The sequence below is a fragment of the Trichosurus vulpecula genome, chromosome 4 (genome assembly GCF_011100635.1).
Source record: "Trichosurus vulpecula isolate mTriVul1 chromosome 4, mTriVul1.pri, whole genome shotgun sequence".
Taxonomy (NCBI): domain Eukaryota; kingdom Metazoa; phylum Chordata; class Mammalia; order Diprotodontia; family Phalangeridae; genus Trichosurus; species Trichosurus vulpecula.
Genome location: NC_050576.1, coordinates 14938062 through 14964998, shown reverse-complemented (window position 1 = coordinate 14964998; position 26937 = coordinate 14938062). Strand labels below are relative to the sequence as shown.

The following is a 26937-nucleotide window of genomic DNA, read 5'->3' as shown; positions in this document are numbered from 1 at the left end:
TTGTGTCAATTTATGATGTATATAGTTCAGTTGTACATGTATGTGATTTCTAAATAAGTAAAAATATACATTGAGGATGTGCTCATTTTAAAAATTTTATTGTGTTCGTTTGTTTGTTTATTTCGCTGACAGGAGTTTGGGATCAACAAAGTTTGAATACTGTTGTCTTAGACAACGAGGTAAAAAAAAGTCCTAGGAAAGTGATCTTGGAAGTTTGGAGTGGCCAGCAGGAGAAAGGTGCTTAAACACCCAAACCTATGACATTTTATTCCCCATGTTGGCCCTTCCTTTCTCACTCTGCAATTTGAACTAGCAGCACACAGAGAGAAAACAGCCCCTTTGAAGGGTCTGCCCAAGGCCCTGGCACCATTCTGGATGGGCAGAGACTGGCCTGGCCAACAGTCAGAGCTCTCCATCCTGTGGTGTCCACATCAATGGAGCCTGTAGCCCTCACAGGCTTTAGGCCCTGCTGCCATGAGAGCCCAAGGAACCCAGTTTATTTGTTCCAGTTTGTGAAAGAAGAGAATGAAAAATGACCTCTGGGTATGCGGTGACAGGTCTGGGGTTCGCCCATTAATTTGCCTGTTTGACCAACCCAGCCTGATTCCTGAGTCTCCTTTGCTTCTTTGGATGGAATATTATTTCCTTTGTGAAGTGAGCCTCCCCTCCCACTTTGAAACCCAAGTTTCAATATTTGCCAGCTCAGATGTTCAGAGTCTTATCTCAGCTCTTTCTCTGTTTACCATCATTCTCAGGGGGCAATTAAAGGACGGAGAAGAGGAAACCTGGATGATTCTTTTCAGGCTGGTGTCGCTCAAATATTTGGAGCGTAGGCCCTTCTCCCAAAGAATCTGACTGGGCCCGGCCAAAGGGAGCTCGTGCTCTGTGGTGTGACCAGCTGGCCACAGATAGCAGCACCCCCAGGATCTTAGAGCCAGAAGGGACCTACATTAAGGTAGCCCCAGTGGCCAGCACAGTGCCGGGCACATGGTAAAGGCTTAATAGATGAATCTGGATGGATTATTAATCAGTCTGGGCCTTTCAATCCCTCAATATACATGCATTCTCCAACATTCATGACTATCAGTAGTTAGCTGGTTTCTATTTGAATACTACCAGATACAGGGAACTCACTACCCTACCCCACAAGGAAGCTCATTTTGTATACTTCTGATTAGTACAGTCTTCCCTCATATTTCAATAAGCCCTGAATGTCTGCCACATATACTTTTCACAAATACTAAAACAAGTGTCACAGCAATGTCTCCTGACTTTTCATGTCCCACAGAAACATTTATCACTGTCCTTTGTTTTCAGTATTTAAGTGACAGTATTTTGAACTGGAGCTAAACATTTCCTAAAGGTCCCTGGGGAATTGGGTTTAATTAGACCTAGAGGCTAATTGTGATTCTTTCATTAAAATTGCTTTGTGCCAGTAGACAAGTTCTTTCCCCTTTGGATTGTCTATCACTACTCATCTATCCATTAATCCTCATCCATCTATCCATCCATTACTATCTAGTTAGCTATCCATTTGTTTCTCTCCACTCACCCATCACTATCCATCTATCTATCCATCCATCTATCTATCTATCTATCTATCTATCTATCTATCTATCTATCTGTCTATCTGCCTATCTTTTTGTCTGCCTATCCACCTATTTGTCTGTCTCCGTCTATCTGTCTATCTATACATCCATCCCTATCCATCTTTTTGTCTCTCCACTTATCCATAGTGATAGTGATCTGTCTGTCTATCTCTCTATCTTTCCATCTGTCCACCCGTCCATCACTATCCATCTAGCTAACATCTATGTATTTTTATATGTATGTATATGTGTATCTAGCCATCCTTATCCATCTTTCTATCTCTCCACCCATCCATCAGTATCCATCTAGCTATCATTTTCTATCTTTCCATGGATCTATCCCTATCTATCCATAATACCTTTCCATCCATATCTATCTATGTATCTATATGTCTATCTATCTATCTATCTATCTATCTATGTCTATCTCTGTCTATCTCCATATCTATCTATCCATCACTATCCATCTGTCTGTCTACATTTCTGACTCATAGGTCAGGTCAACAGGCATTTATTAAGTGCCTACTGTGTGCCAGGCACTGTGCCAAGTGCTGGACCAGAGGTTCATAAGATCTCAAAGGGACCTCTGAGGCCTTTTAGAGCCACCCTCTCCTTTTTGCAAATGAGGAGACAGAGGCCCAGGGATGTTAAGCGGCTTCCCCAAAGCCACCCAGCCGCAGAGGGAGCATCGGGGAGGGGGGGAGGCAGGCTCAGCTGTGTCTCATTGCTGCCCTGGCGCACTTAGTAGGGCTCTGTTTCACAGGATCCTGTCTCCTCTGGGAGCCTGGAAGCTCCTGGGACGGGGGAAGGGGTAAAGACTGCTCCTTCCCTAGTACCTTTGGTCCAGCTCACTTCACCCAACCCCAGTTCATTGCCTATGCTGTGCCAGGCACCAAACACACAAAGAAGAAAAGCAAGTCCCTGCCCTCCCAAGCTTGCATTCTGTGGGAAAGAGAAAGACAGACAAGTAAACACAAAACAATTCCAGATACTTAGATCTGCCCCAAAGGAGGCTGGCCCAGAGAAGGAGGGCGCTGTGTCGCCATCACTGAGAGTTGCCTCAAGGTGTCGGTCAGGGCCATTGTAGATGGGATTCACCTCCAGGTAAGGCTTGGGCTGAAGGAGATGAAATCCAAAGCCCCAAGCTCAGTGTGAGGCTGCAGAAGTTTTTGCTGAATGAAGGTTCCTCTAGCACCCTGGAGGCTAAGCCTCCCCACTCCCCCCCCCCCCCCACCAGACCATCTTCCAACAACCTTCAGAAACCTTCCTGAGCAAGGAACCCCTGATCTGTTTCATTCTGGAAGGCAGTGTTATCCAGTGGTTAGAGAGCTGGCACCCAAGCCCAAAGACTTAGGTTAAAGTCCTGTTTCTGACACCTACAGGCTTCCTTGACCCTGGGCTTGCCATTCAGCCTCTCAGGGCCCCAGGAAACACTCTAAGAATGTAGGTGGCAGAGAGACACTGTCCTCATCTGAGAGTCCTGATACCGATGAAGTCACAGATCATTCCCTTCCTTCACTCCACTCTCTGTTTCTGGTATGCTTCCTTCTCTCAACTCCACTTCCTGAAAATCCTATCCATATTTCAAAGCCAGGCCTAAAGACACCTCCTGCAGAGAGCCTTCCCTGATTTCTCCTAATAGAAACGATAGCTTACATTTATATAGACTTACTATGTGCCGGCCCCTGTGCTCGCCACTTTACAGTGATCGTCTCATTTGATCCTCATAACAACCCTGGGAGGTCGGTGCTGTTATTATCCCATTTTACAAATGAGGAAACCGAGACAAATGAAAGTGAAATGACTTTCCCAGGGTCATACAGCCGGTGGGTGTCTGAGGCCAGATTTGGCCTCAGGTCTTCCTAGCTCGCAGTCCAATGCACTAACCACTGCCCCACACAGCTGTGTTACTATTAACCCAACAGTTCGTTGTAACTGGCTCTTTTCTTTTACTCACTCGATCAGCATCCATTTATTAAGTCATTGCCACGTGCTGGACAGCAGACAGAAGTCCAAACCGAGCTCTCACTGCAGCTCCCAGTCACCGGAAGCTTCATTTTTTGAGTGATTTACTGGGATTCCGTTTTTCAGCACAACCCCCAAATAGCTCTTCAAAGCAGTGCTAGGATCCTTCTACAGGGGAGGGTGAGACAATACACATCGTTTGGGGAGTAAGGGGAGGCCTTGTGATAATCTGTGCAGCTATATTGGCATAGCAGAGAGAAATCAGCATGGACCTCAGTTCAAATCCTGCCTCAGATACTTAGTAGCATTGTAAACAGGGGCAAATCACTTTAATCTCTCTTAGCCTGTAAACTGAGGCACTTGGACTCCGTGGCATGCGAAGTCCCTTCTATCTCTAAAGCTATGACCCTTGAAGTCTGGAGAAATGCCCTCGCTTTCTGAGTTTTTGTCCAGCAGGTCACCCAACATGGCGGATTCAAACAAAGGGAAAGGCAGAGTCTCGGGCTGTCTGCCCCTCCAAGATGCATGTGTCCATCCTTCATACATACATTTTTCCCTTATTATTTCCTTTCTAAACTGAGAACTCCACAGAAAAGTTGATTTACACAGTGAACGGCCCAAGTAAAAACCATTTGGAGCTCACTTGAACACGGTTTTGATGTAAGATTCAAAGCTTCTACAAATTTATTTTATCTCCTACATTTGCTGATCTCCTGCTTGTAATTCCTGTTGAAGGAGAATAGAAATGACTGAGGCCTGATGGGAATTAAATGTCTGAAGTTCAAAGCTGGCCGTACATCAGAGCAAGCGTCAATCAAATGTGCATCTTGCAAGCGAGGCAGGGAGTGAATTTCTCCACGGGGAAGAGATCAAAGTGGGTCTGTTTGCTCCCTCGGGATGCGCTTTCGATCAGTTGTTCATGAAAGTAAATCCAGAAGGAAGCTGACTTTTTTTTTCTTAAAGGGGAAGGGGGGGAAGAGGGAATTGTGTCTCTTGAAATTGAATTTCAGCCAATGTTTTGATCTTGGGGAAGTAGGTACCAAAAACCATCATCACCAAATGTGTGGTTTCAGTGGGGGAAGATTGGGAGAGATTTGGGATGATTTTATGCCTGTGGTCATCGCCAACTCAGTTTAAAGACAAAAAAGCCAAAAGAATGTCCTTTAAGGTGAAAATCTGGGCTTTGAGCTGCTTCTGTCCTTCTCTGTGCAAGCGTGGACAGTAACTGTGCTGGCGTAGCCACAGAGAAGGTGGGTTTAAATCTCAGTTCTAGCCCTTTAGTTGTGTGCCCTGGGACAAGCCATTTAATTTTTTATGCCTCAGTTTCCTCACCTGAAAAATGGGGATGAACAATAAAGACAGAAACACAGTACAGTGCAAAGGTCACTTAGCCTGGAGGCAGAAGACAAAGTTGGTTCAGGTCCTCACCTCTGACCTTTCTAACTACATGACCTTGAACTAGACTTCTAAGATCTCTTCCTGCCCTATCTAGTACTGTGATCCCATTGTTATGTGTAGAATGAACAAGTTATCATGAAGTTTGTTGTTGTTCAGTTGTGTCTGACTCTCTATGACCCCATTTGGGGTTTTCTTGTAACTGTATATATGTTGTAACTGTATATATTTTATTTAATATTTTAGTTTTCAACATTGATTTCCACAAGATTTTGAGTTACAAATTTTCTCCCCATTTCTGCCCTCCCCCCCATTCCAAGATGGCATATATTCTGATTGCCTCATTCCACTGTAGGCCCTCCCCTCTTTCACCCCATTCCCTCTTCATCCCCTTTCCCCTTACTTTCTTGTACAGCAGGATAGATTTCTATGCCCCCTTCCCTATATATCTTGTTTCCCAGCTGCATGCAAAAAATTTTTTTAAATTTTTTTAATCATCTGCTTTTAAAATTTTGAGTTCCAAATTCTCTCCCCTCTTCCCTTCCCACCCACCCTCCATAGAAAGGCAAGCAATTCAACATAGATCACACATGTATCACTGTGCAAAACACTTCTACAATGCTCATGTTGTGAAAGGCTAACTATATTTCCTTCCATCCTGTCCTGTCCCCCTTTATTCACTTTTCCCCCTTGACCCTATACCTTTTCAAATGTGTTTGCTTTTGGGGACGCTAGGTGGCATGGTGAGTAGAGCACCGGCCCTGGAATCAGGAGGACCTGAGTTCAAATATGGCCTCAGACACTTGACACACTTACTAGCTGTGTGACCTTGGGCCTTCCTGCCTCAAAAAAAATGTGTTTGCTTTTGATTACCTTCTCCCACTATCTGCCCTCCCTTCTAGCATCCCCGCTTATTTTTATCCCCTTCCCTTTACTTTCCTGTGGAGTAAGATACCCAGTTGATCGTGCATGTTATTCCCTCCTCAAGTTGGATCCAATGAGAGTAAGACTCACTCATTCCCCCTCACCTGCCCCTTCTTCCCTCCCAACAGAACTGCTTTTTCTTGCCACTTTTACGTGAGATAATTTACCCCATTCTATCTCTCCTTCTCTCAATATATTCCTCTCTCACCCCTTAAATTTATTTCATTTTTTTAGGTATTATCCCTTCATATTCAACTCATCTTGTGCCCTCTGTCTATATTCCCTTCAACTCCCCTAATACTGAGAAAGGTCTCCTGAATTATGCACATCATCTTTCCATGTAGGAATGTAAACATAACAGTTCAACTTCAGTAAGTCCCGTGTGAATTCTTTCTTGTTTACCTTTTCATGCTTCTCTTGATCCTTGTATTTGAAAGTCAAATTTTCTATTCAGCTCTGGTATTTTCACTGAGAAAGCTTGAAAGTCCTCTATTTTATTGAAAATCCATATTTTGCCTTGGAGTATTATACTCAGTTTTTCTGGGTAGCTGATTCTTGGTTTTAATCCTAGCTCCTTTGACCTCCAGAATATCATATTCCAAGCCCTTCGATCCCTTAATGTAGAAGCTGCTAGATCTTGTGTTATTCTGATTGTGTTTCCACAATATTCCAATTGTTTCTTTCTGGCTGCTTGCAGTATTTTCTCCTTGACCTGGAAACTCCAGAATTTGGTGACAATATTCCTGGGAGTTTTCTTTTTGGGATCTTTTTCAAGGGGAGATGGGTGGATTCTTTCAATTTCTATTTTACCCTCTAGAATATCAGGGCAGTTTTCCTTGATAATTTCTTGAAAGATGATGTCCAGGCCCTTTTTTTGATCATGGCTTTCAGGTAGTCCAATAATTTTTAAATTATCTCTCCTGGAGTGGTTTTTCCAATGAGATATTTCACATTGTCTTCCATTTTTTCATTCCTTTGGTTCTGTTTTATAACATTTTGGTTTCTCATAAAGTCACTGGCTTCTACTTGCTCCAATCTGATTTTTAAGGTGGTATTTTCTTCAGTGGTCTTTTGGACCTCCTTTTCCATTTGGCTAATTCTGCCTTTCAAGGCATTCTTCTCCTCATTGGCTTTTTGGAGATCTTTTGACATTTGGGTTAGTCTGTTCTTTAAGGTGTCATTTTCTTCAGTATTTTTTTAGGTCTCCTTTAGCAAGTTGTTAACTTGTTTTTCATGGTTTTCTTCCATCACTCTCATTTCTCATCGCAATTTTTCCTCTACTTCTCTTACTTGCCTTTCCAAATGCTTTTTGGGCTCTTCCATGGCCTGAGCCCAATTCATTTCTTTCTTGGAGGCTTTTGATGTAGGTTCTTTGACTTTGTTCACTTCTTAAGGCTGTATATTTAGATCTTCTTTGTCACCAAAAAAGAAATCTAGAGTTTGAGTTTGAGTCTGAGTTCATTTTTGCTGCCTGTTCATGTTCCCAGTCAACTACTTGACCCTTGAGCTTTCTGTCACGATATGACTGCTTGTAGAGTAGACAGTACTTTGTCCCAAGTTTTAGGGTCCAAGCACTGCTGTTTTCAGAGCTACTTCTACTCCACCATCACCCCAGGCTCTGTCACAGCAGCGCTCCTCTTCTCCTAAAAACTGCCAACCAGGACGGCAATTCAGATCCAAGCAGGGCACAGCAAGAGAATCTGCCTTTGTGCCCACAAAGTGCTCCTTGCATTCCCACTCTGATCTGCTGCTAGATTCCTCCCACCGTGTGAGCAAGGACTTGGGACGCAGCTGACACTGGTGCTCTGGAGACAGCCTCAGGAGCTTCCTGCTACTGCCACCACTGCATGACCTCCTCCACCCCCAGAGTTGGCAGCCAGACCCCTGTAAACTTGATCCTGCAGTTTCCCCCAACCTGCTCTTCAGTGTTTGTGGGTTGAGAAGTCTGGTAACTGCCTCAGCTCACTGTTTCATGGCCCCAAGGCCTGTTCCAGCTGGGTGATCCGGGTCTAGTCTGTCCTGGCACAGCCCACGCTGGGCTGCCCTCTGCTCTCAGAACCATGTGATCCATTTGGGATTGTCTTGGCAAAGACACTAGACTGGTTTGCCATTTCCTTCTCCTGCTCATTTTATAGATGAGGAAACTGTGGCAAATAGGGTGGAGTGACTTGCCTAAAGTCATACAGCTAGTAAGTGTCTGAGGCCAGATTTGAACTCAGGAAGAGGAGTCTTCCTGACTCCAGGCCCAGTGCTGTATCCACTGCACTACCCAGCTGCTTCTAGGAAGATAGTGCTTTGTAAACGTTCAAATGAGCTATAAATGCTTGTATAAATAACTTTTCTTTTGGTGAATTCTATTAAAATGCCCACCTAAAATTAGTCCTTTTAAAATCCTAGTCGACCCAAAATTCTCTTGGGGACTAGACTAGAGTAACTAATGTCTATTTATAAAGTATTTTTTAAAAATTTATTTATTTACTTTTAGTTTACAACATTCAGTCCCACAAGCTTTGAGTTTTGAATTGTCTCCTCCTCCTCCTCCTCCCCCTCCCCAAGACGGCCAATATAGGCTCTACATATACATTCACATTAAACAAATTTTCACATTCATCATGTTCCAAAGAAGAATTATAACCAATGGAATGAACCACAAGAAAGAGGAAACAAAACAAAAAAGAGATAGCAAAGAGTGTGCTTCAATCTCTATTCAGACTCCACAGTTCTTTCTCTGCATGTGGATGGCATTTTCCATCTTGAGTCTTTCGGAATTTTCTTAGATCCTTGCATTGTTGAGGGGAGCCAAGTCTACCAAAGTTAGTCGTCACACAGTGAGGCTGTTATTATGTACAATGTTCTCCTGGTTCTGCTCCCCTCACTCAGCGTCAGGTCATATAAGTCTTATAAAGTATTTTAAACTGGAACCATATTTTTCTGAGGTTAGTGGGGAATCACAAGGGGCTATTTTTTTTTTGTAATTGTCATACTTGGGACAAATCCCAAATGCCTCCATCTCTTATAGGATTACAGATCTAGAGATGAGAAGGGCTGTGGAGGTCACCTCATTTAATTCTCTCATCTTGTTGATAAAGAAACCAAGGGCCAGGGAAGATAAATGACTTTCATAAGGTCATGCAAATTCTAAGTAGTAGCGATGCAATTCAAACCCAGGCCCCATGTATCCAAGTTCAGGGTCTGTAACCTAGACCCCATGGAAAGTTATCTTCAAGGATCATGGAAGTAGAGCTGGAAAGACCCTTATGTGGCATCTAAACCAACCACCTCATTTTACAGATGAGCAAACTGAGGCCCAGGTAGGTTCAATGTCTGCTGAGGTCTTTGGACTCTACACCCAATACTTTTCCCTACTGTACCTTTTGCCTTTTATTGGGAACCCACTGCAGACTGCCTACTTTTTGTGACCCCTGAGCCCAGAAGAAAGAAATGGATTTTAGCAAATAGAGGACTTGTAGAATCCTTGGATAAGAATCAAAATAACTCCAGGATTTTGAGCTGCAGAGGATCTTCCAGATTGTCTGATTGAATCCCCCTCGTTTGGAGGATAAGGAAACAATTCCAGGGCAGATCCTAAGCCTAAAGCTGGAAGAAATGACTTTCTCCAAATCACACTTTAGGGAAGCCAGAAATCTCACTCAGGTCTCAGCCTCCAAACCTGGAGTTCTTTCCGTTGTACCTTGTACAGTGAGCACGACTTCTCTATGGCCTTTCCCAGAGGCCTTGTCGCCTCTTCACCAGATGGGCAGTTCTTGGATCTAACTTAATCAGCAAAGTTGCAAACCTATTTCGAGACAGAGCACGTCTGCCAGAATCACTATATCGCCTGGGCAGGCTTGGCCCTTTCCTGTGGTCCAGCCCATGTGGAGCAATTTCAGATAATTAAAAATCTTGTAAGATGAGAATGTCATTAAAAAGAATCCAGTGGAGACTAGAATACAAGGTGGGGGTGGGGACAAGGGCTGCTCTCTCTGAGTTATTAAAACACAAGAAACCAGAGGGCTCAAATGGGAGTGAAGATTTCCAAATCTCCCCTCTCTGTCTAAGCCTACATTTTACAAAGGTTGGGGCAGGGGAGGAATGCTGGATTTGGAGTCAGAAGCCTTCATTCAAATCCTGATTCTGCCTCGGTTTCCTCATCTGTAAAATGGGCAGATCGGATTAGATGATCTCCAGGGTCCTTTCTAAATCAATGACTCTACCTTCCTTCTCTTGGTGGAGAAAAATAGAGCCAGTTTACTGGAAATTTGAAAGAATAATGACAATAACCTATGATGGCTAACACTTATAGAGTACCTACTGTGTGCCAGCCAGTGAGCACTTTACAATGATCATCTCACTTGATCCTTGCAACAACCCTGGAGGTAGATGTTGCTACTTATCCCCATTTTACAGATAAGAACACTGAGGCAGACGAGGGCTAAGTGAGCTGCCCAGGATCAAATAGCCACTAAGTGTCTGAAGCTGAATTTGAACCCTGGTCTTTCTGATGACAGGTCCAGCCCTCTGTCCGCCAAACTGCTCAGCTGCTTTTGCCTGAAGGAGAGTTGGAGGCTCCGGGGTTGAGAGTTAGTCATGTTTGTCATGGAAATGGGAAAACATAAGGATGATTTGAGAGCTGTTGTCTGATGGGAAGGTAGAATTGTCTGTGTGGGAATCAAACCAGTGAGTACAAGTCAGATCTTGTCTTAACAAAAACACTCACTCTCCAATCCCTAAAACAGAATGGGTGATATTGTATGGTAGTGAGTTCCCTGTCACTGTAAGTGCTCAAATCTCAGAGTCAATGTACAGTGAATATTTGCTAAATCCTGTTTTTTAAAACTTTATACTTGTACTACAGATCCCTTGCCTGTTATCTGGCCCCTCTTCATGCACTTCCTGGACTAGGCTGAACTGTCCACAAATGTATGTTAATGATTCTCTTTCTCTTCTGCCAGGTTTGATGGGAACTTCAACACCAACGTGTCTAGGACCATCAGCTGTGACCGACTCTCGACCACTGTGAATAGCCGGGCCTTCAACCCAGGCCGGGACTTAAATTCTGGTCAGTGATGCCTTCAGTTTCTTTGGATTTATCCCAGGGGGCATTATGGGGTTTTCCCCTTTTATCTCTCCTTGGTTTAGGGACTTGACCTGAATGTCACAGCAGCAAGCCTTTCTCTCTTCTTAAAGCTGCCATGTACTCTGCATTTGGCCATCTTGGATCAGACACTGGACACCTGAAGTCGTAACCAAGGTCTTTGATTTGACATTTTTGATGTCCAGTGTTGGTTCCGTTGCCAGCCTCTGTTTTTATTCTATGCATAGAGTGAAAGGTGTTAGGACCTTATCTGTATTTTTCCATCTGTTGTGTTTTATTGATGGCAATTATCTATGTCAACAAAAGTATTTATTCCTTGCTTATTATAATAATGGCTAATAATTATAATTATTATTTCATCTGAAAGACAAAATAAGTAAGGGGATAGACAGACAGATATACTGATAGATAGACAGATAGATGGATGATGGATGGCTCAATAAGTGAATGAACGAATAAGTTAGCCCTGCCCTCAAGGAGTTTACAGCCTAATGGGAAAGCCTACGTATAAATAACCAAGTACATGCAGAATACATCCTTAGAAGCACACAGACTTCCATAAATTATTCTTCTCTTTCAAAATAAGACCAGCCTGTCTTTTTCACGCACATCTTTTTTTAATGACCTCCTTCCTCTGATTCTCCATCACTATTTGCTGGTTTTAATTCACTGCAGCCTGCTCATGCCCACCATTCATCTTTCCCTTGTCCTCTGGGTGATCCTCATTTTCTCTTCTTTTTTATATGTTGGGTCTATAATTCATAAGATCATATATTTATGGCTGGAAAGGACATTCCTACCTGGTACAAGCAGAGGTCAGTTAAGTAACCTTACGTGAACCATCTGGGCTACACTGACATAGCTTCAAAATGCGCTTACATCTTTCCCTTCTTGCCCTGAAGTTTTTCATTTGGGCTTTTTCATTGACTCTTTTGCCTTTAGTATGTGCTTCAAGTTAGAAATGGGGCATATGTTATCAGAGACACTGCATGCAAGTGCTCCTTCTCATTAGCAGAGCCCAGTATGACTTGTTCCCTCGTTGAGTTAGAAGGTGTGAAACCAAGTGTTGGATGTTTTTAAGGGTAGAAAAGCAGAAATAGTGTAGGGAAGCAAAAATGTAGCCTTATGCCACAGGATGGCTTTAGCAGAGAAATACCTAACTTCAGTGGGTTAAGGATTTGGGGTTTTGTCCCTCTGCTAATGCAGACTGTGACCCCTGGATGACTTAGTAGATGGTTCTTGAGAGCCACTGTGGCCAAAAGCTCGCCTTAGTGCTGCCATCTTGGTGACTTAGCTGGTTGAGCCTTCAGAGTTCAGGCTTACAAAAAACCATAGGCTCTAAGTTAGAAGTGTCCTCAGAAGCCATCTAGTCCAACCCATATCCACCCCCCCAAAAATAAATCCATGTTACAACATGACAAGGTGCATGGAGGGTGTGAGTGGGCTGCCAGCCATCATCAGGGAGGAACCTAGAAGAAGAAATGGAGCAAAGGGAGGCACTAAGGAAATGATTCAATGCTAGGACAAGAAGATGAGTTGGTCATGTGTTGGGGTGATGAATACTAGGTGGATAGCTAGAACTCCCTTGGAAAGTCTCGAGGAAGCAGGCAAGGCCTCCAGCATGTTGGGCTGACTGTCTGTGATGAACTTGTAGGAGTATGTGGAGGGCAGTTATCCAGGATGAGCTGAGATCTGTAGCGGTGGAATCGGTGAAATCTTGAGTGGAAAAAAGGAAATGTCTTCACTTATTCTTCATGAAGCCATATTGATTTGGGGAGTGACTTGTGGGTGGATGGACTGGCCATTGCTGGGGCCAGACTTGAAGTCTTTTTAGCTTAGTTTAGGGACCGACCAGAGGTTCCACTGCTTTGATGTAGCCTCACCATGCCACAGTGAGGCATCAAGGCAGGATTTTAGAGCAGTACAGGGTTTTACTGGCCAAGAAATGTCCAGAATTCAATCCATCTTTGCCAGTCAATACAGTAAGAGCTCAGTGACTCAGGCCAATTTGGAGGAGAGCCAATCAGAATGACTTCTAAGACAGAATTTCAAGCTATTTCAAGTCCAGTTTTATTGCTTTCTAGGATATCAAAACCTCTATAAATAAATGTCCTAGGAACCAAGCTACTACCAAGCTAGACATGAAAGAGGTTGGGTTAAATTCCAGGCTCCCTATTTTGTTGGTGGTAGCATCTGAAGAGGAGGAGGAGGAGGAGGGGAAGGAGGAGGAAGAGGCAGGAACAGCAGAAGGTTCTCAGGGTGAGTCAGTTCCTTGTCTTGGTTAAAGCCATGCCTCCCTCCCGCAGTCACACAGGAGTTGGGGAGATACCAACCAGAAGCATAGATTTGGACAGCAGTATGGCTCAATAGAATGAGTATTGGTTTGGGAGTCAGATTAATTGAGTTTGAATTTGAGCTATGACACTATCTATGGATTCTGGGCAAGTCACAGAGTCCCCTGGACCTCAGTTTCCTCATCTGTAAAATGAAGTGATTAGACTCTATGGCCTTTGAGGTCCCTTCAGGCTCCAAATCAATGAGCCTGTGACCCAAGCTCCATGTTGCTGGGCAGGAACATCTCTTGTCTGACCCAAGACTTGAGAGGAGATAGGTAGAAAGCATTTACTTTGTATCTCTCTCTGCTAACAAATTTGTTTTATTTTGTTTTTACAAAAAGTTGTATGTTGGTGTATCCTCTCATTAATAGAGGAACTATTCTACTAATATTTGCAGTCCATGTTTCTCCCCAAGGAAGGCAGTGTCCTTGTGGAGAGAACATTGGCTCTAGAATCAAGCCCTGGGTTCTGATGCTGATCACCTTTGTGACCTGAGGCACTCCAATTTACTGACTCTGAGCCTCATTATGTGACCTCCCTGGGGAGGGGGGGTCAGTGTCCTCATCTGTAAAATGGACTACATGACTGACTTCTAGATTTCCTATCGGCTCCAACTCTATAACCTGAGAACAAAGGAATAAAGACTCAGAGTGTTTCTTCCTAATATCCCTATCCCCTGTTTCCTTGAGTAAATAATGATTTGTAATTGGCATGTCAGGCATTTCTAAGCAAAGGCAAATTGGAACTTCTAAGTGTTAGATGACTGTATTTTCTGGTAAGTAGCTAACTGTATTCTTGATAATCTAGTTAATGCCTTAATATACTGAACATGCTTAGTACATTCTTAATAAATGTTGGTTGAATGAATGAGTGAGTGAATGAATGGATGAATGCCTGGTATGAAGGTCAATTTCAGCCCAGGCTGACTTACCTGAAATGTGACTTCGTGGAAGTCTGGGTTAATGAGATGTCCATGTAGCCAACTGATCCAGGCACAGAATCAAGACTTCTAGGGAAAGCGCTGGTTTTACTTTCTGTGGGCTTTTGAGAGAACCTGCGTCCTGATTCTTGTTAACTTTTGAGAAGAAGCTGTAAGCAGATCTGGAGACTTGTTATTTCTAAGGATGTGCCTAGAGCAGACGACGTGCCCTTTTCCTCAGGCTAGTCTCAGTATTGTTGAGGGTTAATGCCAGCTTTAGAGACTGGCCTTGTCCTAAGGTTCCCAAACTGTCTTGGTTCAAGGAGCCCTTAGCTTCTCAATTCTTTTTCAGAGCCAAAAGGAATACCTAATAATAATAGTTCCATTTATTAAGTAATTAGGTCCAAACAACTTGATAAGTCTTTATGTCCTAATAACTTAGTAGCTGTTGGAAAAAAAATAACACAAAAATGAAAAATGGAAAGAAAAAATATTTTGATTTCACTTTTAAATTATCACAATTAGTTATTAATGGATTGTATGTGCCTGTTGGGCACTACACAGCTTCTCAGACATTGGAATCAAATTGGATGCCTGTTCAACATGGCTTTTCACACGATACTTGCTTTTATTCATAATCACCCCCCAAAACCCAAGATAGGATGTTGCAAACAAGAAAGCTGGAGGATTTACAGGTATAGACAAAAGTACAAGTAAACAAAAAACATGTCAGACACTTAAGTTTATGGAAAGGAGTGTAACCTTGGTGAGCTAATATCAGTAGCCACAAACTCGTAGCCTGCCAATGTTAAGGAAGACATATTACTGTGTTTCCTTCAAAAATGTAAATCATCCTGCAGCAGAAGGTATGCAGGGTGGCACTTTGTCTTTACTTAATAGTCTTAGAGCATTTTCTAGACCAGGGCTGTCCAAAATATGGCCCGCTTGTGGCCCACAGTGTGATTTTATGCGGCCTGCCTGTGAGTTTTAATTTTCACGAGGGAAAAAATAAAAGAATAATTTGCATGGAATGCATATTAGATTTTTAATTCCATCACTAATAAATAATCTCTTAGATGTTAATTTTCTTTGGTGTTTTTAAGCAGTATTACGGACGGAACATATCGCACAGAATTTTCAGTTGATCTATGGGATGCGTTCTGTCTGTAAGATGCAGACTAAGTCACTATGCACCTACCTTTGTACTGTTATGTTGTTGCTTTGTGGTTTTATGTTTGCTTTAGTGCTTCACGCCTTTGCCCATCATATTGATGATGTACATTCCCCCACTTTCTATTCGTGTACTGTATTTTTTATTCTGGGTGCAGCGCTCGACTAATTATTTCATCTTAATGAGGCCCTAAGATAACCTAAGGTTGGACAGCCCTGTTCTAGACCACTGATTGGCTAAGTGACTTGGCCAGGTCATATAGCTGGTATGTGACAGGGGTCGGGTTTGACCCCATGGCTCCCAGGCTGCTGAGGGTCGGTTCTATCCACTGAGCCACCCAGTCTGGCACATAATATTACATAATATGTTACTATAGAATTCTTTGCATCCTGTGCCTACAGCTTGCAGGGTCCCCCGAATCCCAAGCCAGCTGGCTTTCTCGTATATTACGGAATGAATTGAATTGCTAGCCTAAACACCAAGGGAGCTTGCTTGAAGAGTCTAAATACTTTCCTGGTGTGAGAGTTGGAATTCTCCCCACCCTAATAAACACAGAAGGCCCAGACTTCAATTAAATTAATCAGAGGTGTAAACTAAGTGTTGAATTAGCCCCAAACACTTCTATGAAATCAATCAGACATAAACTCAGTGAGAACAAGTTGTTACCCAATTTTTGCCATTTTTGAGCCTTTGGGTACAATCAGATGGCCACCTCCAGGAAGTGTATCAGGATTCAGAGAATGTCACACATCTTTGCCTTTATGTGTCTTAGAAGGCAGCTTTGGGCTCAGGAGTTAGGGCACTGCATCTGGAATTGAGAAGACCTGAGTTCAAATCTAGCCTCGGATAATTACTAGTTGTGTCACCCTGGACAAGTGACTGGCCCTCCATCTGCCTCAGTTTTCTCATCTTCAAAATGGAGGTGAAAATAATAACACTTACCCCCTAGAGTTGTTACGTGGATAAAGTGAGGGAATATTTGCAGATCACTTGGCAGACCTTAAGGCAATGTAAATGCTAGTTTTGATATCAGAGAAGGAATAAGCAGGAAAGTAGTCAGGTTTTGGGAGGGCTTTGAGGAGGTGGGCCCCCTGCAAAGCCAAGACTCAGCTCAAACTTTCTCCATGTGAGGCCTATCCCGCTTCCCCTGCCCCATTACTTTGCCCTGTCTCATGTTTTGAGTCTATTTGGACGTTCTTTGTACATGCTCAGACAAGCCGCTTCACCTCCCTGGCCCTCAGTCTTCTCATCTGTAAAATGGCCCCTCAGATCCCTTCCAGCTCTAGACCCATGATCCCAGGCCCCACATTTATTGTATGTTGTATTCTCCTGCCAGACTATAAGCTCCTTGAGGCCAGGGACTTTGCTTCCCCAATACTCAGTCCTATGGCTGAAACATCCTGTCATCTTCACTTAATAAATGCTGGTGGAGTATTGATTAATTTATGCAAATAAGTAAACATGAAACATACACAAAACAATTTTAAGGGGAAGTAAGTGCTAACAACCAGAGGAGTCTGGGAAAGCCTCATGGGGTGGGGGTGGGGGGGAGGACAGTGAAAAGAATACAGAATTTGGCCCCAGGGGTCCTGAGTTCAAATCCTACCTCTGCCTCTTGCTCTGCTTGTGACCTTGGTCAAATCATTTCCCTTCAGGGGCCTTCAGCTTCTCTGACCTTTGAGCTCCCTCCCCCCTTTCTGAGCCTGTGAGTGCCATTCCCCTGGAGAAAGTACCTCCCGTTGCTGGCCGATATAAGGGACACTTGGGACCCCCCAGAGTGGGAGGGGTGTGCTCATGGATCTCTGAATTTAAACTGACCCCAGTGCTACCCAAGATGATTCAAGCATCATGAAAGGGTCTGCAAATTTTGGCCTGTGGGAGCAATGTACGTGTTTTCATAGTCTGCTTTTCTGTTCATGCAGGATAACTTTGGTCCGTTATCTTTGGCAGGTGGAAAGCCGGTGTCTGTGGGTGTTTTGCAGAGTGTTGTCAGGCCTGGCACCAGAAACACTTGACCTTGGAGAAAGAAGAGGGAATGGGGCTTCCATTATGGGGTCTTTGTTGGGTGGGGCCCAGGCAGTACCTCTAGGAGATAGTTTGGTCAAGGAAAATGAACATTGTCATGACAGTCCCAGTTCCATGTGGTTTGCAATGGAGCCTTTTGGGTCTGGGCTGGATGTTTGCAGGGGCAGGGGAGAAACCTCTGCTGGAGGACATTGGCACTGCCTTGGGGACACCTGTGGTGCTGGTGATATGTGAGGGCAGGCCAAATTCTAATGGTTGAATTAGAGGTGAGACTTTTGGGCCAGGAGTGTGGTGGGAGCAAGGAAACCTGGGGCCCGTATGGAGGATCGTCAGCTGAGTTTTATGGGGTGTTTTTAGGAAGCCAGAGATTTGAGAAGATGGAAGAGGAGGAAGGCACCTGAGAGGGAATCTATCCTGCATTCAGCCACCAAAGTTATTTTTCCTAAAACAGGACCAACCATGTCACCCCCTACTCAATAAACTCCTGTGGCTCTCTATTACCTCCAAGATCAAATACAAAATTGTGTTTGTCATTAATGCCCTTCATAACCTACCCTCCTCCCACCTTTCCAGCCTTCTTTCACTTTATCCCTCACCATACATTCTTCAATCCAGTGTTGCTGGTCTCCTGGCCATTCCAGAAACAAGACCCTCCCTCTCTCAGCTCCGGGCATTCTCTCTGGCTGGCCCTCACACTTGAAATGCTCTTCCTCCTCTGCTCCAACTACTGACCTTCCTGGCTTCTTTCAAGCCCCAACTCAAATCTTACCTTCTACTGGAAGTCTTTCCCAATTCCTAATCCTAATGCCTTTCTTCTGTTAATTATTTCCTATTTATCCTGCACATAGCTTGTATGTACGTGTTTGTTTGCTTGCTGTCGAGTCCATTAGACTGTGAGTCCCTTGAGGGCAGGGACTGTCTTTTGCCTCCTTTTATATCCCCAGTGCACAGAATCTGGCACATAGTAGGCAGTTAATAAGTGCTTATTGACTGATTGACTGACACGCCTACTGCCCTACTTCAAGCCCTTATAATCTCTAATATGAACTAACATAATGAATAGCCTTGACTGACCTTCATACTTCCAGTCTCTCTTCTCCAATCCATTCTTTGCCATCCACAAAACTGCCATATTGATATCCCTAAAGCGAAGTTAGAGCACTTAACTCTGCCTCTGAAGAAACTTCAGGAGCTCCCTGTGGCTGGCAGGAAAAAATAATAACTTCTCATCTTGGCTTCTAAAGCCCTTCTCAGTCTATCTCTAAACTATCCTTCCAGACTTCAAGGGAGAGGTGAGATGATTGAAAGCCATAGTCACACCGAGGAATTCTAGAATTCTTGATCAAGGAATCCCCTCTACAACTTTTCCAGAAAGCAGGGTTCTAGATTTTGCTTGAAGACCTGTAGGAAGAGGAAAGTTTTGACCTCTATGGACAGTCCAATGAACTTTTGAATAGTAATAAATATCAGCAAGTGTGCCCCTCTTTAAAAAAAACCCACAAATTCATTGATTTATTTACTAATATATCACTGTCCCTGCCTTTTTCCCATAGAGCGATCTTGTATAACAAAGAATAGAAAAGAGATGAAAAACCAATTCAGTAAAACTAATCCAACATTGAAAACAGTGGAACATCCGGTGCAATGTTGCACACCCTTAGTCCCCCACCTCTACAAAGAAGGGGGTGGGGAGGACCTGTAGCTTCTCCTCTCTCTTCTTGTTTTCTCCCATTTTGGTCATTACATTTGCCCATTTGTTTTTCTCCTGCTGTAAACGTTGTTCTTTCCATTTCTAGGCTGTAATCACTTTATATATGTTGTTCTCCTGGTTCTATTTAAGAAGGGTAGCTGTCTTACAGCAACCTAAGGTGATGTTAGTATTTAGAGGTTTTAGACAGGGCCCACTGTGCCATCAGAATGCTTTTCTTGAAAGCATTCCACCCCTCTTGGGCCAACTTCTTCCACAGAATTTAGGCCTCAAGATTGTACATACCCTTCTCTTAATCTGTGGATGGGCTTTATTAGATGGTGGCAGGAATGTATGGGGCTGACTTTTAGTACCAGCACACTAGCTTGTATAGAGCAGGCATTCAGAAAATACTTGTTGAGAGAACGAACGAATAAATAAATGAATGAAAAGGCATTTCTGCACTTACTGAGCAACACTCCCTCTGCTAAGAATGAATGAATGTCTGGATCTCATTATGCTGGAACTCCCTCTAGTAGTAGCTTCCCTAACACACGTGCTCTAAATAAAGCCCTGCTCCTCCCCCTCCCCCTCACCCAAGGCAGAGTGGAGATAAGACCTGAGGCTAAGTCCTGGCTGGGTGAGCCTGGGCCAGGGTGTCTTAGTCCCCTCAGGTCATTTTTTAAGACCATACACAGAGGAGTATGGGGTCTGCATTGGTACAGGGAGTTTGCAAACCAGGAGTTTCCTCTGACTGTGAAATCCTAGCTGCCCTGTCACCTTTCACCCTCAACACCAAAAGCTTTGCAGGTCCCTCCTCAATATTTCCCATAATCAACAGGCTGTGTCTGGCTTCCTACTTCTTTACTGTGGAATCTAAAATGAGGCCTTTCCTCCTTTGAAGATCCCCATCACCCTTCCTTCAGTATCCAGCTCCTCCTATGTGGTTACGCTCATTACGGCCTCTTAAATGTCCTTTGTCAATTCTCTCCCCCTTTGGAGAACAGAAGGACCATCGTCCACCTTCTTGAGCATCTCTTGTGCTCAGGAGCATGGAGACTCTTTCCACTCAGACCTGGACAGCTCCCATTATTTGAGATCTCACGGAATCATACATTTAGAATTCAAAGGAATCTCCAAGGTAATCAGGTCCAACCTCCTCATTTTACAACGGGAGCTCAGAGTTACCCAAGGTCACACAAGTAGGATGTAGCAGTCCCAGGACTGGAACTCAGGGCCTCTGATTCCAGATCTAGGACTCTCTCCTCTGCACCATGCTGCCTTCCAAAGAGAAAACCCTTTAATTCAGGGATTCTTAACCTGGAGTCCATGAGCTTGTTTTTAAAAATGTTTTGATAACTATTTTTCAGTAGAATAGATTTCCTTTGTAATGCCATGTGTTTTATTTTATGCATATAAAATCAGGATTCTGGGAAGGGGTCCCTAGGCTTCACCAGATGCTGCCCAAGGGGTCCAGGACACAGAAAAACATGTCACCCCTGACCTAATGGGCTGTGTGTCCCAGCCACCTCAAGGAGGGAGGCCTCAGGCCAGAGTTTTCAGGTATTCATGAGGTGCCAAAACTGAGTTCTCCAGCTGGGTATTTATTTTTAGTGTCAACGCCTCAGGGCTTCTGTTTGTTATCTTGACTGGGAGCCCCCTTAGCCTGGCTGGCTGGTCCATCTGGGTTATTTCCAATCCAGCCAGGTCTGAGATGTGGATGGTCTGTGGCTTAAGTTAGGGTCACACAACTGCTCTCTTGACGTTTTCACAAGGTCCAGCAGCTGTTTGTTTTTGTATGGAGCATGTAAGTGCCTGCTTAGACCTTAAGTCTTGTGTTAGTCATTCAAATGTGATTGAAGTGCCATCTCTTCTGGCAATGGGTCACCTTAGCTGCAATTATTAGTTATGCATATATTGATGGTGCTACTCTGCATTTCTGCCAAGATGGGGCTGTTTAGGTGACCTCAGAGCTTGGGTTCCTGCTCACCTGTGAGCTGTCTGTGCTGGGGCCATCATTGTGAAGCATTTCTTCAGGACCACATGCACATGCTGCCAGCCTGGATATGCTCAATGCTGCCTAGCACAAGGTCTTGCTCATCAGTTGCTTGAAATCCAAGATTCCACTTTGTAGACTTGACTCTGAGAGGCAGACAGCCTGGAGTCAGGAAGACCTAAGTTCAAAGTTGATCTCAGAAGCTTACTAGCTGTGTGACCCTGGGCAAGTCACTTAACTATGGTTAGCTTCATAATAACCAAGAGCATAGGCTTGTTATAAAAACTAGATGAGAAGGATAAGAAAAGTTTATGTCCAAGGGGTATCAGACCAGAGAGAAGCTGGATTTTTAAGGCTGATACTTCCAAAGGAAAAGCAATGTAGTATATCCCATGACTTTGCAAATGCGGAGCATTTATTGTATGGCGATTTCACCATTCTCCAGGGACAGAATGTACCCTCTTTGAGGATAGGGATAGTGGGCTTTGCATGCTGCCTGGGGTTCCATAAACACTGACTGACTGATGGATTGTTTCTCATTCTGGGGTTATTTTTCTAAGAGTGTGGCCAGACAATTCGAGTGTGAGCCGGAGAGTCTCCAAACAGATGCTCCAGTCGCTTTTCCCCGGGGGCTTGGCACCCGCATCTCATTTTCTCATTTCCTCTAGTTCTTGCAGATAATTTGAAGTCCAACCCTGGGATTAAGTGGCAGTACTTCAGCTCTGAAGAAGGCATCTTCACCGTTTTCCCAGCACACAAGTTCCGGTGCAAGGGCAGCTATGAGCATCGGAGCAGGTACAAAGTTTTCTGTTACCTTGTGTCATTCATTCACTCATTCACTCATTCACACATCCATCCATTCACCCATTCATTCATTCATCCACTGTATTGTTCATTCACTCACTCATTCACTCACTTATTCGCTCATTTATTCATACATCCATTAATTCACTCACTATATCATTCACTCACTTGTTCATTTACTCCATTCAGAGGGGGTTGGATATGGAGATCTGGGACTCAATGATATAGACATAAATAGACATCCCTCTAAATGAAACACAAGATGATTAGGCATTGCAAAAACAAATCTTTATGAAAAGTGATCAAATTCTTGTGCAAAATATATATTCATGAGCATATTTTCCCTTTTTCTCAGTGAAAGGGGAAAAAAATAATCTTGCTCACTGCTTCAGAAATCAGGGTATATAGATGACCAAATTTCATGGGGAAAAAAGCTTACTTTCTAGGGGTTAATGTGTTCATTTTCTGACCTTTTGGAATGCTGTCACTGAGCCCCTTTAAAGTTGGATTCCACTTTGACAGCTGTAGGCATAAGGGAGACCACCTCCTGTTACTTGTTCCATGGAACAGGCCCAGTTAAGAGCCACAGTTGGCCCAGAGCCTGGAGGTTCTATGCTCATTGTCTAATCTGTTTTCCTTTGGGGCAACACCTTACTTAAACTATTCCAGGCCACTAAGTCCAAAAAGATTTCTCTTCTCCCATTTGGGGAGCTGGGAGGGGTGGGGGAAGGGTTTATTCTCTGCCAGGCAGTGTGGTATGATGGATAGGGAGGTGGCCTCAAAGTCAGGCAGACCTGAGTCCTACTTTAGACACATCCTGGCTATGTGACCCTGGCCAAGTCATTAAACCTAGTGCTCTAAGCTAAGCAACCCTCTCAGACTAGAAGGTGCAGATCTGCTTTGCTAGAAGGAGTTTACTCACCTGGGAGTTCCCTAGACCAGTGTAAGCATAGAACCCCAGTCCCTGTCCCTTCTCAGCCCCAAGAAGTCAACTTCACCAGCCTCCAGCTTGACAGCATGTGCCATCTGGAGCCTCATTTATTCAATAATAATATAAATGGCATTTGAGGACACCACTCTGTATCTAGTGCCCTGAGGGATACAAGATCCATCCAACACCATGGACTCTGTCTGCTAGGTATATGGTTTAATGGGAAAGATGCCCTTCTTTCTTATTGCAAACCAAAAGCCCAAACACTCGTAATTATTATGATTATTTAATTCTGCTCCTAATAGAAGCGGACAGTGTAAGAAACGGCCTGGGTAAAACATGTTTCTCAAATGCTGTTGGTGCTAGGGCCACTCTGACCACAGGATCGTGGGCTTAGAGTTGGAAGGGACCTTGGCAGTCATCAGATTCAACCTCCTCATTTTACAGATGAGGAAAATGAAGCCTAGGAAGGTTAAGTGTGTTTAAAGCTTCACATAGCTTGTGAATTTCAGAGGTCATATTTGAACCCAGGACTTTCCAACTCCCACTGCATCACTCTAACCATTAGGCCATATTGCTCTCAGTGATGGGTAGAGAAGATCTAGGAGCCATCAAGGCCACCTTTTCTTGCCTGCTGTGGCTCAGATGAACCCATCAAGATGAATGGAATGGGGAACCCTTCTTTTAAAGGCCCTTCTGTAAGAGCTATCTTAGTGAATTTCTAAATTCACACCAGGAAGAAAACCAGAGCCATTTGTTGAATTACTCAAACCAGTTCTCTCCAAGCATCACTTAGAAGTCCCCTCCCAGCCTCTATCTGAGACCAGAGCTCTTGCTATTAACCCTTCAGACCCATGGCCATTATTCATTCCATCTTCAGGCACTAGATGATCCCAAATCCCAGCATGTCCCCCCAGGGTTTGCATTTTCCAATCTTTTAATGGTCCTCTCCTGAAGCCTCCCAGTACAAGTTCTCTTGGCCCCTTTGAACTTGGAGGAAAGTGCCTAGCTTCCTGGCAGGGTCTGAGCATCCCTGGTTTAATGGGACTGCATCCTGGTCTCAGCCAGTGACTTCCTTGCTTCTATATGAAATCCAAAGCAACTTTCATAGTTCTAGGGAGGGCTGGAGAAATCACCCAGCCCACTCTTCTACAGCTGTGGAAACTGAAGCTCAGAGTCATTGACCTGTGAGGTCTCACGGGGAGGCTGAGGCAAAGCAAGAGCCCTGGTTCTGGAGCCAGAAGAGCCAGCCTCTGGTCCCCACTCAGGCCCTTCCTGGGTGACCTGAACCAGTGCATTTCATTTCCTTGAGCTTTGGTTTTCTCAGCTATAAAATGATGGAGTTTAGACCAGATGCCTCTGATGTCCCTAGTGCTAGACTGAAGATTCCAAGGTTTGGGTGCAAATTTCTCCACATCTCAGCTCTCTCATCTTTGCCACGAGGAGCCTGGACTCTGGGTTCCCTTCCAATTCTGGATCTAGGAGGAAACCCAAGAGTTTTGATTCCCAGGTCACATTTGTACACCCCACAACTGCAATGAAAAAAAAATACCATGACATTGCTGACTCATGCTCAGCTGTTTCTACCAACTCACATTCCTAAAAATGACATCCTCACAACAGCCCTAGGAGTTCAATGGTGTAAACATTTTGAGCTCCATTTCACATGTGAGGAAACGGAAGCCCAATAAGGTAACAGGGTTGTAGATTTGGAGCTGGATGGGCCCATAGAGGCCACTGACTCCACCCCCCCATTTTACAGATGAGGGAACTGAGGTACAAAGAATCTAAGTGACTCACCAAGGTCCCACAGCCAGTACACTTTAGGAACAGGAATTTTTCCAGATCTCCCAATTCCAAATCAAACCCTCTTTCTATGCAATAACCCCCAAGACCTGATCCGGTTTGCGGCAGCTTAGTAAAGTAGGAATGTTGCATTTGGAGGTAAGAGGATTCCTTTGAAGCCCAGCTCTATTAATTGTGTGGATCTCTGGTGAGTCCCTTAACTTCTCCGGACCTCAGTTTCCCCATTTGTAAAATGAAGGGGTTGGATTCAGTGATACAGGAGTTCTCTTTCAGCTCCACATTTATGATTCTGGGTGGGATTAAAAAAAATTCTCTTCCTGGCTTCTAATCACCTTAGGAATCCTAATCAGAGGTTAAGCCTCAAGTGTCCTCACTTGGAAAAATCTCTTTGTCCTAGCCTCTATCTGCCCTGGCTTTCTCACTTCCTGCCTATTCCCACAAGACGGAAAGACATCTCCGTTTGCCCCTTTGGAGCTGCCACCTCCGCTGGCTCATCTTTCTCCTGATTCCCCACTGGCTCCCATCGATGTCACAGGCAATCTCCAAGCGGGGTTAATGGCAGCTTTCCAGTCCCAGCGCAAGACTTTTGGCTCAAGCACAAGCTGGCTTGATCCTGCCAAGCCCTGATTTGGGGTATCTCACCTGCAGTCCTCTCTGTCCTCAGTTCTCATTCATGTTCTTAAATGAGGGAGGGACCCTGAGCTCCTCAGGCATGCCACATCTCCCGGTTAGGCCTGGTATTTGGGGGTGGGAGGATGCATGGGGGAGAAAAGAGAGAGTGCTCCTAAGCCCACTTTGCTTTCCCAAGATCCCTCTAATTTGTTCCAGCTTTAAAACTGTGAATAGAAAACTCATTAAACCTCTTTCTCACAAACCCTCCCTCCACCCCCAAGCAATGGGCATGAGCTGAATACAACTTCCCTAGAGAAGTGGGCTTTTTGTTGGTCTGTTTTTGATGTTGGCAAACAAAGACCCCAAAATGTGGAAGGCTGGAGGACTGATTCTGACATATTTTGACAACATGTTTGAAAATGCCCAGATAAGAGGCTTCATGGTGCCTGACCTGGTGAATTCTCCACTGGTGCTCAGAGAGCAAAGGCCCCTCTTCGGGAGCCTTTGTCCTAGGAAGACAAACCCAACCAACCTCTGGGGGCTCAGGCCAATGCAGGGACCTCTCCAGTGTCTCTCTGGCTTTGGGTTGTATGCAGGAAAAAGGAATGCACTCATAAATGGATGGATTCTCTCTCTCTCTCTCTCTCTCTCTCTCTCTCTCTCTCTCTCTGCCTTTGTTTGTCTGTCTCTCCATCTCCCTCTTTTGCCTTCTCTTCCTCTCTCCCTCCATCACTTGCTTTCTCTCTGTTTTTATTTCTATAAATCTGTTTCTTCCCCTTCTTTTTTCTTCCCTCCCTCTTTATTTTTTTCTTTGTTTTCTCATCCTTTCTTCTCCCTCTTCTTCCATCCCTTTCTCTGTCTCTCTCCTCCTTTCTCCTTCTCTTTCTCTCAAACACACACATATATTGGATGGATGGATGGATGGATAGATGGATAGATAAATAGATAGATAGATAATCTCCTTGGTTTATAGTCTCATTCCAAACACATAGCTCTGAACCTGTCTTCCATCAGGAGGCAGTGTGGAACAATGGAAAGAACACTGGTTCTCAGGTCAGAAGACCTGGGTTCAAATCACATCTCTGATACTTGCTGCCTGTGTGACGTTGGGCAGTTCCCCCTGGGCCTCAGTTTCCTTAGCTGTAAATAAAAGGATTAAGTCAGATTTGAAGTTCTTAACCCTGAGTCCCTGAACTTTAAAACCCACACAGACAATTATGTTTTCCTAGAATCAGTTTCCTTTAAAATCACACCCATTTGATGGATGCCTTTGTGCTGAGGCAGGCCCTGGGCTTCACCAGACTGCCCACGGGGTCTGTGACAGAAAAGGGCTAACTCCAGCCTTTGGCGGTAGGATCCATAGCCACCCTCTGGTATGGGGATCTCAGGATCACAGACCGAGGCTTGGAAGGACCTCTGCTAGAGAGGCCACTTCTGCACCTGAACCCAAAGCCCCTCTTCGATACCCCAGGTAGCAGCTCTTCAGGAGGGCTCGGGGAGCAGGGTGCTGATTCAGAGACACTTCATTTGTAGATTGTAGGATTTAGAGTGGGAAGGGGGCCTCCTAGGGCTCGTCTAGTCTGACCCTGATGTTTTTTCAGAGGAAGTAAATCAGGCTTTGGGAGGGAATGGGGCTTGAGTAGTATCACCCAGGGTAAATGGCAAAGCCAGGATTGGAACCC

The 26937-nt window shown here is 44.3% G+C and overlaps 1 protein-coding gene across 1 annotated transcript in view; it reads left to right on the top strand.

Annotated features, from left to right (window-relative positions):
• Positions 1-26937, top strand: part of CACHD1 (cache domain containing 1) — a 141463-nt gene that overhangs the window by 39427 nt on the left and 75099 nt on the right. Inside the window, exons 3-4 of the mRNA XM_036757767.1 lie at positions 10826-10932; positions 21771-21897. Coding sequence (XP_036613662.1) covers positions 10826-10932; positions 21771-21897 — 234 coding nt within the window. The remainder of the gene's footprint in view (positions 1-10825; positions 10933-21770; positions 21898-26937) is intronic.